Raw genomic sequence first — 16,158 nt, 5'->3', positions numbered from 1 at the left:
TCTTGTTTTCGAGAATAAACATTCTGAATATCCTATTAAATCTATCTATGGAGAATTATCTGCCATACTGGGCATGGACACATACAGTCCTTTTGTTTATGGATTTTAGATGTTCAAAATGAAAGCCTTTTACTTTAAATCCAGGCTATGCAGCAATTTAGAGTACAAAAGGGCTATATTAGTATGGTAATTAGAGATAGGAGGTGAATTTTCTTATCTTACAATAGTATAATCGGACATGAGTGAATGTTGTTTGATTGTATTTTGTATATTCTATCCCGGTTATTTATACTCTAGGAGTAATCATAAACATCCATGTCTATAGACCAACCCAAGATAAGATCTGCTTCCTGGAAACAACAACAAACTACAATATGGGTTTAGAAATAAGATGAAAATAAGTGTAAATCAGATGGACTCATGCTTATGTTTCACTTTGTAATCTGTCCCCTGCTAATGTGATCACAAAGTCACATGTTACGCTACTGGAACATGGAGCACATAAAATTCTCCATAGACTAGCAATGTGTTGATTCAAGTTGTGAAATAAATCAAAAGTAAGACAACATACAACCCTGTCCGTCAGTAAAAGCAATGGATTTATTTGCAAGGACATTTGATGATGAGTTGAATCAGCACAGTGCTTGACGGGGTAGTTTTGAAAGGATATGCCACCCCATTGTTTAGATAAAATACACATGTTCAGTCAACTGTGCTTGTGTGATAATGTCTCATGTCAATCCAATGTTTCATTCCTTCTCAATAATGCTGACATCAGACTTCCTCTTATGTCTTCAAACCAGACAGCTGGATGCAATTTCCTCTTACAACATTCAAGTCTGTAGAACTGACCAAAACTTTCACACATTCTCAATTTTGTCCCAATGCGGTTTAAGTACGACGATATGATGGATTGCAAAGTATTTTTGTTCCATTTGCCAAAGTGAGCATAACCTAGGAAGGTGGCTTGAGAGAAACTGCCACCTGGTTGCCAGTTTTGTGGTCTACGGGTCTCAGCTTCATGATGCTGGTCTTCAGCGAGTACCACCACCCTCTCCAAGGATACCAGACCAAACCGTCATCTGTGGAAGCACTGTAGTGTCCGTTGGGATAGTACACGCCATTGAGATTGGCTGAGTGGCATCTATGGAAAATACCAGTCGAACAGAGCATTTTATTTGTTAATGTCATTGGAAGACATAAATGTGGGTTTTTGTTTGGGCTCATACTTATTGAACCACCAGCCCCCTTTGTCTTCCTGAGCACAGTTCCCTCTGTAGTTGTCATTGTCCCGGTCGTAGGTGCTGAATTTCATGCCCTGGTGACTGGCCCATTTGACCTCAGGAACCTGGTAGCTTCCAGTCAAAGCATCTCCAGCGGTACCAACATAGTCTCCAAAGGAAAGGCGGTAGTGCTCCTACTGACGGAAGAAAAAATAACGACTTGCATGAGGTTAAGGACAAAATTTGGGATGTTTTTTTTAAATGAATAACATTAATAACTTGACTCACACTGAATAAATCTAATTTAGTTGCCAACATCCAGACATCCAAGAGTGAAGTGAACTTCTATCATTTCCAGTTTTTAAAACTTTGATTTGTCAACGGAAACCTTTAAGATGTTGTCACATTTGAGGTAGGCGTTTCTGTCTACAAAAGTTGATGTTTCTTTTTAACAGGACCCTCAGGTATAAAGCAATACACAAATAATGATCCTGCTGTGTAAAACGTACTGCATACCTGGCCTTAAATTTTTTCGCGTATTCTTTCCCAGTACCTTCCACACTGACAGATCAGGAGTTAGAGCACCAACTCCTACCTTTATTTCCCATGGAAATAATCTTTTTCTCTGTAAATAACCTTCCAATGCAATCGTGACAACGGTTCCAACTACATAAAGTGAACTTTGCATAAAACCGCTATAATCTTTCTTAAAACTGGAGTTGTTTTAAGACAGTGGAGGCCCACTTTGTCTTTGGTTCAATCTGTTTAGCTGTCTTTCCAGCTAAATAGCTAACTTAATGGCTACCTAGTTATAACTAGCTAGCTTAGCCACTAGCTAGGACTCTTAGGTAGGTAGTGTTAAGAATTAAAAAGATGAAGAACTTGATCTTAGCTCGTTAATTAATTCTTAGTCCCGAATTCCTGTGTCTGTGTAAGTGTGCAGAGAGAAAAGAGCAATCGTACGACGTCAGACTTCAGATATTCAGAGTTTTATCCAGAGAAAATCAATGCAAGAAGAATGTTACAATAATCATCTCACCTAAAACATCAAAAGTCCAAGACATTACAGAACAGAGACAAAGAACTGAGTAAAAAAAGACAGAAGATGCATCCTCCGGGAAAACTCTCACCCAGCACAAAGAGATTCCAACTTCTGCTGTAAACCAAATCATTTTATAGAATGCGTAATCTCATCATTTAAATATATGCATTAGGAGGTGTGTTCTTTTCCTTTGTGTGGGCTGTCTCAATGTTAATTTTATTACCTCCTGCTAAAGAGCCCCAAAAGCAGATATACGGCAAACCCTTCTCGTACCAGCCGCTGTCCAGTTTGATATATGATTGCAGCTGCAGCGCTATCTCTGCCTCAAACTGTTTTCACAAGAAAGTAGTTTGTATTTTTAACCAAGCTTGCACACAATGTAATGCTAAATAATGACTATAAGTTTGTATCTAATAAGTAACTAATTAAAAACATGCTTAAAGAAATATAGTTAATTCTAATATAGATAAAATTATTTATAAAAAGTTTTAAGATCCTAGTGAACTTTTGAACCATGCTCAGGAATTTGTTAATTGCCTGGCATATAGGCTCCTTATCTCAAGAGATCCAAGGAGTCTAGGCCTATGTTTTCTGTTTCTTCTGTCTGATCCTCCTTTTAAGAATTTATCTGCGTTTCAGAGATTGAGCCGTTGTTTTTAGTTTCATCTAAATTTATATGAACCTAGAGTGTACTTTAACTTTCTGTGTTATATTTTATATGTGTCAAAGCTATCCTGTGCAGTATTGTGCTAACTTAAAATTCTATGTCAACAGTAGCCAGCTGAAATTAAGATATAATGTTACTCAATCTGTTTTCCTTTTGATCTTCAAGCAACTATACAGTGACACACATAATGTATTCCATCAAATTTACAGACTGGGACCTTTTCATTTGCTACTTGGAAGTTCTTGTACTCAGCATAGCGCTGGTGGCCATCAAAGTCTTCCAAGTTGATCTTCACTGAATAATTCCCTGCAAAACAAGGATCCACAAGAAAAATAATAAGTTTGTGCAACATACAATGCGGCCTGTAGAAATTGAAGCACTATTGCGTTGGTATGATGAGGATGTCCTGGTGCTGGAATCCCAGCAAGACCACCAGAGATAGACACCAGCAACCCTGCGAGAATTTTGCGGCCATAGAAAATTGAGAAGCAGGTGATTGTGGAAAACACAAGTGTTCTCCAAAGCACTAATAGTTATTTTTGACCACTTGATGGCAGCAGACAAACAAAGGCTACCGAAAAGGATACGCATGGCTTTTTCCACAAAGTGGACACTTAAAAGAGCATTTGCATTTTTTAGTTTCCAGTCTACAGAGCAAAACAGTATTCACCTTGTGTTGTGAGAAAATGCAGCTTGTCGTTTCCAAGCCAAAATTCTCCATTCAGGTCTCCAAAGCCATCCTTATACTCTGTCCATGACCTGATAGGTTGATAGTTGAGGAGATTTTTTATTTTTTTACACAGATCATTGAGTCTGAACCAATGCCTATGACACAGCATGTTGCAGACACACCTGTTAAATGCCTCTGTGCCATTGACCCGTCTCTGTAGGACAGTCCATCCTCCTCCTTCACTCATATCACAATAGACCTTGACCGCTGAGGGGCTCCCACTGGGCCTGATCCGATACAGACCGCTGGATTTGAACCCAGAACTGTAGACCTGGGAGCAGTCTGACACACAGAAACACAAGTCCGTTTATCCAGCACACAGCATAATCAAATACAGTTTCCACAGAGTTTCCACAGGGTTTCCTCAGGGCGCGAGGCAGTGGGCGCTGACCTGCGTGCTGGGTGTCCTGAACCCGGTCAGATCCGGCATCGTTGTTGTTGCCCTGTTGGGTCATCAGCTGTAAGCTGCGTAGGAGGAGCTCCTGTTTCTGAAGCTGTCTCTTCAAAAGCTGCTCCTGCTGCCGCAACCGAGCCAGCTCCCCGCCGCAGCCGTCTGACGCCTACACAGACACATACACACATATGTGTTGTCCCTGACATGGTCACATCTATTCCTTTCCATTATCTCATTTGGTTTCAAATATGCCTGTTGGAAACACATTTTGCCTGTTAGAAAGCAAAATGTAGAAAATATGTGGGAAATAAAACACACTGCAATTATGTAGCCTTTAAAATGAATGACCAAGTCTGTAGAAATGTCAGCTTTTGTAGGAAATATATAAAAATGTCATTGTGTCGTGACAGCATGGTTTGAGGCAAGTAATCTGTGAAAAAATCAAGCTCCTGTGTCTTGTCCCAGTACTAACTAGAAGCAACCAATGAGAGCCAGGAGGAGGGTCTTCATTCTGTCAATCATGCCCGTGTGCGTGCCTCCTCCCCATACACATCCCTCTCTCTTGCCCTCTGCCAACAGCTTCTCTTTGTCAGCGGAGCCTCTCGTGAATGCTAAGGCTAGCTAGCATGGCCTCTGATGATGGCGGATAAACAGATTTTAGGTAACAGTGAGATGTTTCTCTTCCATTAGCATATTTAGGAGCACATTCATGAGGTTGATTAACAGCGTTAAGACACTCCCCCTGGTTTTGATTTGGTTATTTCTGACGGCAACGGCAGCAAGAAGATGATTATCTGTTTCGTGTTACACGGCCATGTCATTATACGACATGGTGATAGTTTGAACAGGTATGTAAAAAACATACTTTTTTTTATTAGGTGCGTTGTATACGCGCACCTTTAAAAATCTGGAATTTTGTGACAAACTTTCAATCACATGTTTCTGTAAGGCTTTGACACGCTGATGCCAAGTTTAGCTATCTCCCGTTTCTCTTGGAAAATAATAAAGGAAGCCATAAGAATAACACTCCTGTGTTGCTATCATACAATAGTCATCATGAAATACAATACGTTTCAGCTGAAGGTGAAGTGGAAACAGTTAAGCAGAACCTTTTTGGCTGCATTGTGACAAAATATAAAAAATTCAAGAGGTACATGGATTTTACAAAGCGTAAATACACAACACCCCAGAACAGCATGGGGATTATTCAAAGTATTCACCTTGACAAAGTGGGTGCAGGCGGCCAGCATCATCAGTCCTGCTAGCAGGGCCATGGTGGGGACTCTCTTCCTCTTCTTGTTGAGAAATTGCAGCACAACCAGCAAGAAGTCAGTAAAGCAGACAGATTCTTCAGGGTTTGGGTTTATCTGCTTGATTCTTGCCCTGGAGAATGGAAAAATCTTCCTACAACTGAGTCAAAACAGGGGCAGAGCAAACAGGAGGAGCACCAGTAGAAATGCCTGATTCTCCACGGTGATAAAACACACCAAATGTTCAGAACAGATGTGCCCACAACCTGCCGAGACCAACTTCATGTCAACAACAAGTTCCTGATATCAAACTTGTTGTTAAAAACAAGCTTAGTGTGATACTTTGATTCTTTGATTCTTCTTGGCCAACGCACCGTGGCTCCCGTCTGGCCCATCCTCTGTGAGTGTCATTGAGACTTGAGTAGTCATCATCTGTCTGATTAGCAGCTTTGTGCCATTTGAAATAATGGTTTGGAGTGGCTGAATGCGGCTGAAGGTCAGCGTTTGTAGGAGGATGGAGGACAGAAGGAGGCCATTTCCCTCCATTATTTGGTTGCATAATTGTTCTGTGACTGATTGCAGTCAGACAGCCTCGTTTTATACACACGGTGCAGAAAATAAGTATTTAATACACTGCCAATTGTGTCAAATGGAAAGGGTTTTTAAAATTATTATAACAGCATCTGAACGTTGAGAGGCAGAAAGAGAGAATATTAATAAAAAAAATCACAGAAAAAACAATGAATGATTTTGAAAATAATTAGCATTTTATTGCATGAAACAAGTATTACAAAATAGAACGTAGCATCTGATACAGAAAACATCTTGGCTTCTTTTGTGATTAATGAAAATTTGTAATGTTAATCCTGAAGGTGAATTTAGACTGGTGAATCGAAATGTGTGTTTGAAAAACTGCAACTAGCCTAAGAATTATTCATTTATGATGTATAAAAATGGTATTTTTACTCAATCAGCACACATGTTTCTGACAGGAAATGAGATGTTTATCTTTCCAAAGATAAAATAAAATATGTAACTGTATAATTAACTTTGAAAACTCACATCCATGTGTTTTTATTTACATTTTAATGAGGAAAACAGCATGTTGGATATTATTCAGATTTAGCAATCAGACGGCATACGTCGTGGTCACGTCTAGGGCTGAAACAATTAAACAAATTAATTGTGATTAATCGATTATTATCAAGTTGAGTCATCGATTAATTGCTAACTACGTACTAACAACAAAAATCAACAGACTCAGGGCAGTAACTGGGTCAAAACTGTTAAAATAGATAGTTAGCTCCTTTTTCTGTTCAGTTATTACTCAGTGAGCCCAAAAATAGTCACCAGATTAACTTAATACTCTATTGATGTTAAGTTGAGCCCAGCTTTTCACATGTTGATGGTTTTCTTTTTAACTACAAATGTTAATAAAAAAGTAATTCAGTTTTTGCAGTTTAGGCAATCAAATATTTTTTTAATTTAGAAAAATGCGTCAGAAAAATCGACAGCTTAATCGATTACGAAAAGAAATGTAAGTCGCAAATCTACTAACGCCCTTTGGGAATCAGCATGCGAGATTCAGAGCAGCTTCTAATTGGTCCTGATTACAGTCAGAAGCTTCACTTATACATGACTGAGTCCTGACTGCACTGCTCCAGCCCCAGCAGCAGTTTTATCATAACAGTCAGGTTAGTCACACTGAGAGCATTACTGTTTGCTCAGCAATCTCTTGTGAGTTGATGTTGTTTCCTCTGCGGAGCTCTGTTCACTGGTCTGCGATCCTACGCAAACACGCACACACACACACACACACACACACACACAAAATGTTTGTTTTCTCAGGCAGAGAATGCGTTTTCAGCTAAAATAATCATAAATAACTACACCTTCATAAAAGCTAATAATTATCTGTTTTTTTTTCAGCTTGGAAACTATGACAAACGTAAAAAAAACCAAAAAACAGCAAGACTTTGTTACTTTTGGTTTTTGCTGATTTTCCCAGCGGGGAGACCTCAGGGTCGTCTGGTTGGACATCATCCGTTTTCTTGTAGTAATACGGTTGGTTGGGTGGGCCGAACCTCTACGTTCAAAACACCACACACAGTTCCAAGGTTTGCAGCTGTGCTACTTACCCAGAGAATACAACAGTGTGGTCACAAAATACCTTGTCAGGCCACATGAAACTGACGAAGAGAACGAGGGGAAGTCCAACGATGAAGACATAGACGCCCATGAGCCAGGGACGCTGCTCGATGGACAGCATGACGGACTCCAAGAAACCAGGCTGTAGCATAGATGGATGAATACAGTGTTGATTACATACTGAACATATGCAGGGCTGGATTTACAACTATCTAGACCCATGGTGCCCTATCCTCTGAAGAAACTGTACTTCCCTAATGCAATTTACAATACATTAATAGGTAGTTCTATAACTAAACAGGGTCTGAACTGATTATACCAACTGATTATGGTTTAATATGTTTAATATATCCCTTAGCCAGTATCTTCATGTTGTTACACTCCTAACCCTCCCAAAGAAAACAAAAAAAAAATTAATCACAAAATAATTTTGAAATACTTGAGTGTTGTTTATATTCTTACAAATCCCAGAATATTATTACAGCTCAGCTGATGTGGATCTGTAGCTCTAAGATAAAGTGCAATGTATTCAAAACATGCATCCATAAAAACTTGTTATAAAAATGTGAGAAAAAAATTCTGACCCGCCCCTGAAAAATTGGTGCCCTGGGCTACTGCCCCAGTAAACACTTTCTAACATTCAGCCCAGCTTGTAATGTCAGATTTTTATTACCAACCATGAATCATTTTCATCAAGTTTCACAATTATGCACAACTTGGCATTGGTTTATCACACTGAATTAAAATTGAAGAAGGTTATTGTGTCCACAGTCGGGTTGGAAATAGCTTATTTTATGCAGCTACATTTACTGATGTAACAATTTGGGGGGAAATTACTTTTAGGAGTATTTTTACAATGTTGTACATTTTCCTTTTGTATAAAAAAGTTGTGTTTCAAATGTTGACCGTGTTTTCTAGGACTATGTTTTTGAGATGTAAAGCACTTTGAGCTGCCTTGTTGCTGAAATGTGACTTTTAAATAAACTGGATTAGTTCTATAATGAAGCATCACCACTCTTTCTACACACACAATGACTAATTTAACTGAATGGACGATAAGCTCATTTTAGCCAAATATTAACCAGACACACACTGGTAGTTTTCATTAAGGTTTCATAATGACAAAAATCTTTTTCCTGATTTTGTTGTTTTGTAATTATACTACTTATTATACATCTTGAAGATACAAAAATTGCTCCATAACTTTATGTTTTTGTCCATCTAATGGTGTGATTTACATGTGGGACTAAATTCACTTCAGTCATTTCTTGGACAAATATTTTCACTTCTACTTCAGTAAAAATTCGTTAGTAAAACTTTGTTAGTAAAATAAAAATGTTAGTTAAATTGGTTTAGTACAATTTCTCTCTACTCTTCCCACATTTGAATGTGTCTGCTTATAGTTGATTATTTTACTGATGCAAAGGAAAAGAAAATGAAGATAAACTCTAACCTGCCCTGCAGCAGACACTGCAGACACCAGCATCACACCCAGCACCAGAGATATTATCTGCATTGCTAAAAACAAAAACAACAAACCCAACAAGAAACATGGAGTGAAAACAGTTATTTCAAAGCACTGAGGTAAATTGCCTGCATGTGTGTGTACATGAGTCCAAACTAAGAGATCCAAACTGAAGCTTTTCTCTGCAGAATGATTCAGCTGGCATGAAGACAAACCTCACTGCATAGAAAGGCACCATGTTGGACTGGAAGCAGGTTGAAAAAAAACTGAGCCGAACAAACAGCAAATGAATTATTTTACCTTTTCAACCTGGGCAGTGCTCTCTGTCTCCTGAAGTCACTTCCTCATACCTTGCAGACTCTGATCAAAGCCGTTGGACTTTGATCAGAAGCCACTTGCTTGCTAACATTGACTCCAGCTACAGAGTTACCACATTACACAGGTTTCAGTCCTTAACACACTTTCACACAGCCTTCATCCTGATACATACTAAGTTATGATCTTAAATTATACACAAAGTTTATGTGGGTTTCTAGAGACAATAATGTCATCAAAAGGAAAAATACAAAAAAGTAAAACAAGATCAAACACGTTGACAAAAACTAAAAAGATCCCTATTAACTATTTATTTGTAGTTCTAACTAAAAGCAAGATGGGTTTTTATTTCTGCTCAATACATTATAAAGATCTATTTATGCTGTATGTTAGTTTACATTTGGAATTTTATCAGCAGGATGGTTTGATCCGGAAGAGTAGAAGTGAAACACACTGCGCGCTTTTCTGTTTGTTTTCAGCAAATAAAAATCTGAAAATGATGGTCCGTATTGGGATTTACTTTATTTTGAGTCTACTTATCAAATTTCTGAAAATAAATAAATAAATAGGTGAGTCTTCAGAGCCGGATGTTGATTTCGCTTCGTACAAAGTCGCAGCCGGAGACACTCTCGCTGCCGTCGGCGTCCGACAGGAAGCCGCTGCCGGTGGTTGCCGTGGTGATGTTGCGCTCCAGGGTCGTGAGTCTCTTTTTCAGCCGGAGCTGGGAGGAGTTGAACTCACTCTGCAGGCGCGCCAAGCACGTCTGGAAAGAATTGGTTTCAGTTATTGACAGGCTTTCAAGAGTTGTTTTAATTAAAATAATAATAATAAAAACACAATGGAAATTTGAAAAAAATTAAATAAAAAAAACTGATAAAGTTTCATAAAAAGCCGCTACGCTGACCTGCAGACGGTCCAGACTGGTTTCCAGCCTCTCCATCTTCTCCTCCAGCTCTTCCCCGGCCAACACGTTTACTTCCTCCAGAAGCCCCTCCTTCTGCAGGATGTCCCGCCCCCTCTGCTCCAGCTGCGCCCTGGCGTGTGGGAACTCCTGCAGAGCCTCCATCAGGTCTTGTTTGGAGAGGCAGAACAGGTCAGAGTAGCCCAGGCTCCTTATGTTCGCGGTGCGCCTGTTCCCCATCTTGCTGCCGCTGATGTTCAGGATGCTGATTTCTCCGAAGCAGCTCCCTGAGGTCAGCACAGCGAACTGGGTGACTCCATCGTCCCCCACCACCGCCAGGTGGCCCTCTTTGATGATGTACATCTCCTTGCCCACATCGCCCTGGGAAAAAGGATACAAAGTAGCGGTATTAGAGTCCCATGTTGTAAAATAACTGGAGTGTTTTACTGTATTCTGTCAACCATTACAGTTCAACAGATACTAGCAATTATTCCGAGATCAACAAACGATAACGTCTTCAGAGGAAGTACGGACCTTTCTGCAGATGTAGTCACCAGGACTGAACACCTGGGGCCGAAGTTTTAACACCAACTCTACGAGGAGACCGGCCTCGCAATCCTGGAAAATACGCACCTGAATCCACGCACACATTCACAGAAACAGGCAATACTTAAGACACTGCAGTTTATGGACAGATAGGGATTCAACATTCAGGTTCTGACGAGAGTTTTTATGAACGTTAAAGAACATTCCAGACCAGTGGACTCAAACTCCAGCCAAAAGCCAGAGTCCTTCAACTTGTAGATGTGTCCCTTGTAGTAAACACTTGAATTAAATAGCAAAACTGCTTCACTAGTACGGAGTCAAATGTTATGGAGCTCTGGTAATGAGTTACCATTGGAGTCAGATCATCTAAAAGTTGAAGGACACCGGCGCTTGACGACTGGAGTTTGAGACTGCTGTTATAGACAGAGCAAAATGAGGCATAGTTACGCAAATTTAAGGCATCGAAGACTTGAATAAACTGATGTCAGAGGAGTTTAGTGGCGTTTACCTTCTTCAGTGTGTCCAGGTGGACATTAATGGCGATCTCTGCTCGTAGTTTGTTTGGCAAGCTCCTCAGCACTTCTTGCTCGTCAATCGTCTTCTGATTGGTCCAGAGGTAGTCAAACCAGCGAATGACGCGTTGCTCCAGGACCTTGCTGACATGCCTGAAGTGCATGTAATGTTTGAGGGCGTCCACGCGAGTTTGAAAGCCCACTCGCGTTGCATTCATGTTGGAGATCATGGATCCAACGTTGCCAACAATGGAGGCAAAAATCAGAACCCCAACCTGTTACAGAAACATCAACAGACTGGTCTTCGGTGGACAAGTTCACTCAATGGACGGCATGTTTGGGGACGACGATCTTACCAGAAAGTCAAATATCAAGAACAGGTACTCCTCGTCTCTAACAGGTGGAGGAGTCTCGCCGATGGTGGTGAGTGTTAGAGTGGACCAGTACAGACAGTATATGTAGCTTCTAGCCAGCGAGCCGAACTCGGGGTCCGAAGCATTGGGATACACCCACGAGTCGGAACCCAGACCCAGGACTTTGGAGAAACTGTAGTACACACAGGCGTTCCAGTGGATGATGACTAGGATGTACAGGACTAACTTGCAGATGCGGAACGTGTTGGGATAACTCGTGCGTGTTTCTGTTCGTTCAAAGAACTCGAAGAGACGCGACAGCCGCAGCAGGCGGTTGAACCGGAGAAGAGGCGTGTAGCTCATCCCGGCTATGAGGTACAGGAGGTCCGTGGGGAGGATGGAGAAGATGTCCAAGGTGCACTGTAGTGTTCGGATGTAGGTTTCTCTCAGACGACGAACATCCTTCACCAACAAGCCTTGATCTAGAAAACCTTGACATATGACAACAAATTTGACAACAATGCCCAGGCTAAGGGATGTGGACCAAAACAAACCATGTAAATGAAAATCTACACCATTGAATAAGGATTTCTATTCTCAGCAGCACTGAGAGACTACTGCTTCTGTCAGATTACTAACTGAGTACCTGTGTGGAGACGAACAGCGATATCCAGGATGTAGACTCCATCACAGATGTAGTCGAGGACTAACCACACCTGAACATTTTTCATCTGGAGCTCATCAAAACAGGCCCTTCAGTGAAACAGGGATAGAGTGAATACACATAACTGACAACAACAAGATCCTCCACAAAAACGCAATAAAAATCAACCCTGAATTAAAAGAACACTCAAACAAACATGCTGCATCACCCTCCTACTACCACTTCCTGTCTTCTTCTTCTTCGTCAGTAGTAACATCCGGTTACAAGAACAAAGTGTTTCCGTTGGAGCTTTGCGCCTTAAAACATTTTCGAAAAAGGCTGAAAAAACTCCTCATCCAAAAACATTGCGCCAGAGAGCAGTGTGTTCTCTAGCGCAGCTATTCTAATATTGATTCCAATATCAGCTCCCTACCTCACGACTAATAGGGTGAAGTTATAAAAAACCGCTGCTCCAATCACTATCAGCCAGTTGTAGTAGGCGTCATCAGACGGGGACAAAACCACAAGCTTCCATTTCCTCCTCCTGACAGAGAGTCAGAAACGCAGAGTGAATCAAATCGGCGTCGGCACATTGAGACGGTGGTTTGGCGTCTTACGTGCGTCGGGAGCGTCGGGCTTCATGCTCCGTCTCAGAGCCGGTGTGGGTGTGGCTGAACCTGCTGGGCGGGGCCTGGAGGTCGGCGTTGGCCGGACCCCGGAAGCGCTCCAGAAAGGAATCGGGCCGCTCCGTCTCCTCGGCCAGACTCTTCTGGGCCCATTCCCTCAGAGTCATCACCATGCTCACTATTCTACACACACAAAGGACAGGAATACTTCTGACGTAGTCCGAACTGTCGACTAATGGAAAATAAATACATGGCGGTACCTACTGAGCACTGCTCATGGATATTCTAGTCAAAGCCTTTGGTCATACCTGGACAGGGCCCCTCGGCCTCGAAAGGAACTCTGGGAATTCCTTTCGATGGCGGCCATTCGCTGCAGCTCTGAAGAAGTGTCATCACATGTGGACTGTCCCCTACTCGTTCAGAAACACAGGACATACTGGAGTAACTCACAGGATGTTGTCTGAGACATGAATGACTGCAGCTCCTCTGTGTAACAACATAAAGCGCAATAATGATCATGCAGTTATAATGATCATAACTGCATTCAGCTCCTGTGAGGCCGCAATGACGTTCCAGAGTTTTTATGGACATTTTGTTTTGTGGTTCAAACATTGACCTGTCTCCATGTCCAACAGCTTCCAGTTGCGTCATTTGTTTTATTTTTGCAGTTCACCTGTCGGCCTCTTGGGGTCCTCAGCTGCTCTTAGGTCCAGCCTCTCTCTGCCTGTTTCTTGTTTCTAATTGGTTAATTAGTTTAACTGTAGACTTTTTCATTGTCATTAGTTGCTGCAGCTTGAAAGTGATTTTTTTCTTCTTTTTTGTACAGTTTTGAGTGAATTGCCACCTAGAGTGAGTTGTGCTTTCAGCAAATGGCCTTTTTTTGAAGTCTGTACGCTCCAGCTAACAATTAATCCATCACCAAATTAGTTAACGATTATTTCAAGAATTGATTTATTACAATCTGATCAATTGTTTCAGCCCTTATACATACAACATAAGTAATATTGGCTGTAGGCCATAAGAGCAACGTTGACATTGGAAATCAATATCAGCCTAAATCATTTCGGGTTCATCACTACTTGTAAATTCAGATTACTTTGATTAATAGTAAAATTATACTTTATGTCATGAAGTGGGGGCAGATGGTGAGGAGAAAAGCGGTGGACCCAGGTTGAAGTGAGGGCAATGATGAAAGTCTCAATAATCCAGACAGCACAGATGAGAAGAGACACCGACTCACATTGAAGACACAGAGTAGACAAGGACTTGACAGAGAACAAGAAACTCAGGGGGTAATCAAGGCAACTAGACATAGCAGGGATCAATGGAGGGGGAAACGGGACGACACAGAGACTGGACTGACACAATCCTAAAAAACACAGAAAAACTTAAATCCTTACACTTTAATACAAGCAGTAGCAGGTGATTTTGGTTTCTTATTTAACCGTAGCACCAAGCCACACTTATTTCAGAAATACATAAAAAGCGCACATCCTTTTAAAAATTCATGTGTGTGTGCGTGTGTGTGTGGGTGTACCTGCTAAGTGTGCTCTCAGCACGATCACTATCCTCCTCCGTCCATGTTTTCACAGACAACCTGTGGGAATCGTGCAGCGGACCCGTCATGCTGCTCACACACAAACACAACGTGGTTCTGCTCTTTTACCTGTGGTGTTAGAACCGTGACACCAAACAGACACTGGGTCATGTATGAACATGTTCAAAACAAGCTTCACAGACACATAAAAAAAAAAAACAATAATTAAAAAAACTCAAAATGCAGGAATCAGCAAAAGAAGGTCATCATGAGGTCACGCTGCTCCAGGCATCGCCACAGAAATGGCTTAGCAACAAGCTGATGGGCAGAAAATGAAGAGAGAGTAACATGATACTAGTTCATTAACCTGATCGATCCTCTGTCCTCCAGATGTTTGCGGCGTCAGGTCTCCAAATCAATCCTCATGTTCAGTTGATCTGTTTCTACCTGGTTCTGCGTGTGCAGCTGTTTTCAAGCCTCTCATTACAGTCGGCATAATGGACACAAATACACAGAGCACGGCTGAAATGGATGAAGCGGGCAAATGTAACCAATAAAAGGGATGATCACATGGTGCACTTGAAAAAGCATCATTTAAATTGTAAATTGTACGTGTGTGTGTGTTCCTTTTAAACCACCAAGCTCATCTGAATTCAAGCACCCTGTTTGAAGTGGCCTCTGCGATCATGTCTTCGTGTTATCTCCAGGTTACTGAAGCTGAGAAATGTCTTGATGCCCACGTCTGAATATTTCTGTCAGGAAACATCATTTATGCTCCATGTGGAGGAGAAACATTTTTCTACCTTTAATCCTTTCGTGCATGAATTATAATCCTTTGTGTCAGAATTTTTCCCCCCAATTTTTTAAGGCATAAAAAAGATAGGAAAACAATTTTATAAAAAAAAAAAAAATGTTTTTTTCCAAACATTTTTTAGGTGATCAGCTGTAATTTTTTCTAAATAAAAGTTGTTATTTGGAAAATACATCAGTAGAACTGTTGTTTAGGGTTTTTTTGATATCACAATTTTTTTTTTTTACCTATTAGTTGTCTACAGCAGAAGGACGGACGGGGTTGGTTGGCATGCTTTTTTTTGTCTGTCGGCCATATTGGATTTAACAAAAATAATTTCTTGCATTTGCAGCTGATGCCCTGTAGTTGACAGTGTATTTTATGATGCATTTATAACATAAAAATTCACAAGAAAACGACTTTTAGACAGCTGTCCACTTTGGTGACCCCTTTGCATGAAAGGGTCCATTGGACCGTTAAAAAGGTAACACACTGCAGATCATGTTTAGTTGTAAATAATAGAAGTATAGACCAAAAGGAAGGAAGTGGTGATTGGAAACGACACACATCCTGCTTTCTAGAGCAGAACAACGTTATTGAAAAGGTTATTTTGAATATTTTGCCTGGAAATCAGATAATCCTGGCTCTTTAATACAGGTGTAAGACTACTCAATTCATTTAATTTGTTAGGCGTCAGTTCATAACACGTCATCTCAAAGTACTTTATTACAAAAGTTATTTCAATCCAATTGTGCAGACGTCCCACTCGATCATGGTTATCAAATTTATTCAAATTGGCTGAAAAAGTTACTAAGTAAACCCATCAGAATTCATCAGGATGTATGGATCATCAGTTTAGCAGTGGAAGTTTGTCTCATGCTATCTGTTGATAAGCTGAACATCAAACTGCATGTTCTGAACAAAAACCAATTCAACATGGCTGAAACTGATGCTGGACGCACAGAAACCTGTCAAATACTTACAGTGAATAGAGAAAAAATGTGACACCTGTGCCT

General features: G+C 40.7%; 3 protein-coding genes across 3 annotated transcripts; all 3 read right to left on the bottom strand.

Moving 5' to 3' along the window:
* Positions 1 to 581: 581 nt before the first annotated feature.
* On the bottom strand, positions 582 to 5,591 carry fgl1 (fibrinogen-like 1). Its single transcript, XM_055034408.1, has 8 exons — positions 5,587 to 5,591; positions 5,277 to 5,466; positions 4,054 to 4,222; positions 3,785 to 3,944; positions 3,603 to 3,691; positions 3,150 to 3,238; positions 1,230 to 1,417; positions 582 to 1,144 (listed from the first exon to the last, which is right to left on the bottom strand). The coding sequence occupies exons 1-8, from the start codon at positions 5,589 to 5,591 to the stop codon at positions 955 to 957; spliced, it is 1,080 nt and encodes a 359-aa protein (XP_054890383.1). The 3' UTR covers positions 582 to 954.
* Positions 5,592 to 6,051: 460 nt separating this feature from the next.
* LOC129362740 (calnexin-like) lies at positions 6,052 to 9,293 on the bottom strand. The gene is made up of 5 exons (XM_055034455.1): positions 9,220 to 9,293; positions 8,908 to 8,972; positions 7,477 to 7,596; positions 7,290 to 7,392; positions 6,052 to 7,093 (listed from the first exon to the last, which is right to left on the bottom strand). Exons 2-5 carry the CDS (start codon positions 8,968 to 8,970, stop codon positions 7,020 to 7,022), a joined length of 360 nt encoding a protein of 119 aa, XP_054890430.1. The 5' UTR covers positions 8,971 to 8,972; positions 9,220 to 9,293; the 3' UTR covers positions 6,052 to 7,019.
* A 444-nt stretch (positions 9,294 to 9,737) lies between these two features.
* On the bottom strand, positions 9,738 to 14,752 carry LOC129362735 (cyclic nucleotide-gated cation channel-like). Its single transcript, XM_055034443.1, has 11 exons — positions 14,720 to 14,752; positions 14,353 to 14,481; positions 13,124 to 13,225; positions 12,807 to 12,998; positions 12,623 to 12,733; positions 12,193 to 12,299; positions 11,550 to 12,037; positions 11,190 to 11,468; positions 10,670 to 10,768; positions 10,139 to 10,516; positions 9,738 to 9,997 (listed from the first exon to the last, which is right to left on the bottom strand). The coding sequence occupies exons 2-11, from the start codon at positions 14,439 to 14,441 to the stop codon at positions 9,812 to 9,814; spliced, it is 2,031 nt and encodes a 676-aa protein (XP_054890418.1). The 5' UTR covers positions 14,442 to 14,481; positions 14,720 to 14,752; the 3' UTR covers positions 9,738 to 9,811.
* Positions 14,753 to 16,158: the final 1,406 nt, after the last annotated feature.

This window comes from Poeciliopsis prolifica, unplaced genomic scaffold (genome assembly GCF_027474105.1).
Source record: "Poeciliopsis prolifica strain line A6 unplaced genomic scaffold, Auburn_PproV2 SCAFFOLD009, whole genome shotgun sequence".
NCBI lineage: Eukaryota > Metazoa > Chordata > Actinopteri > Cyprinodontiformes > Poeciliidae > Poeciliopsis > Poeciliopsis prolifica.
Note: the sequence above shows the minus strand (reverse complement) of the source record. Positions and strands in the feature narration are given on the sequence as shown.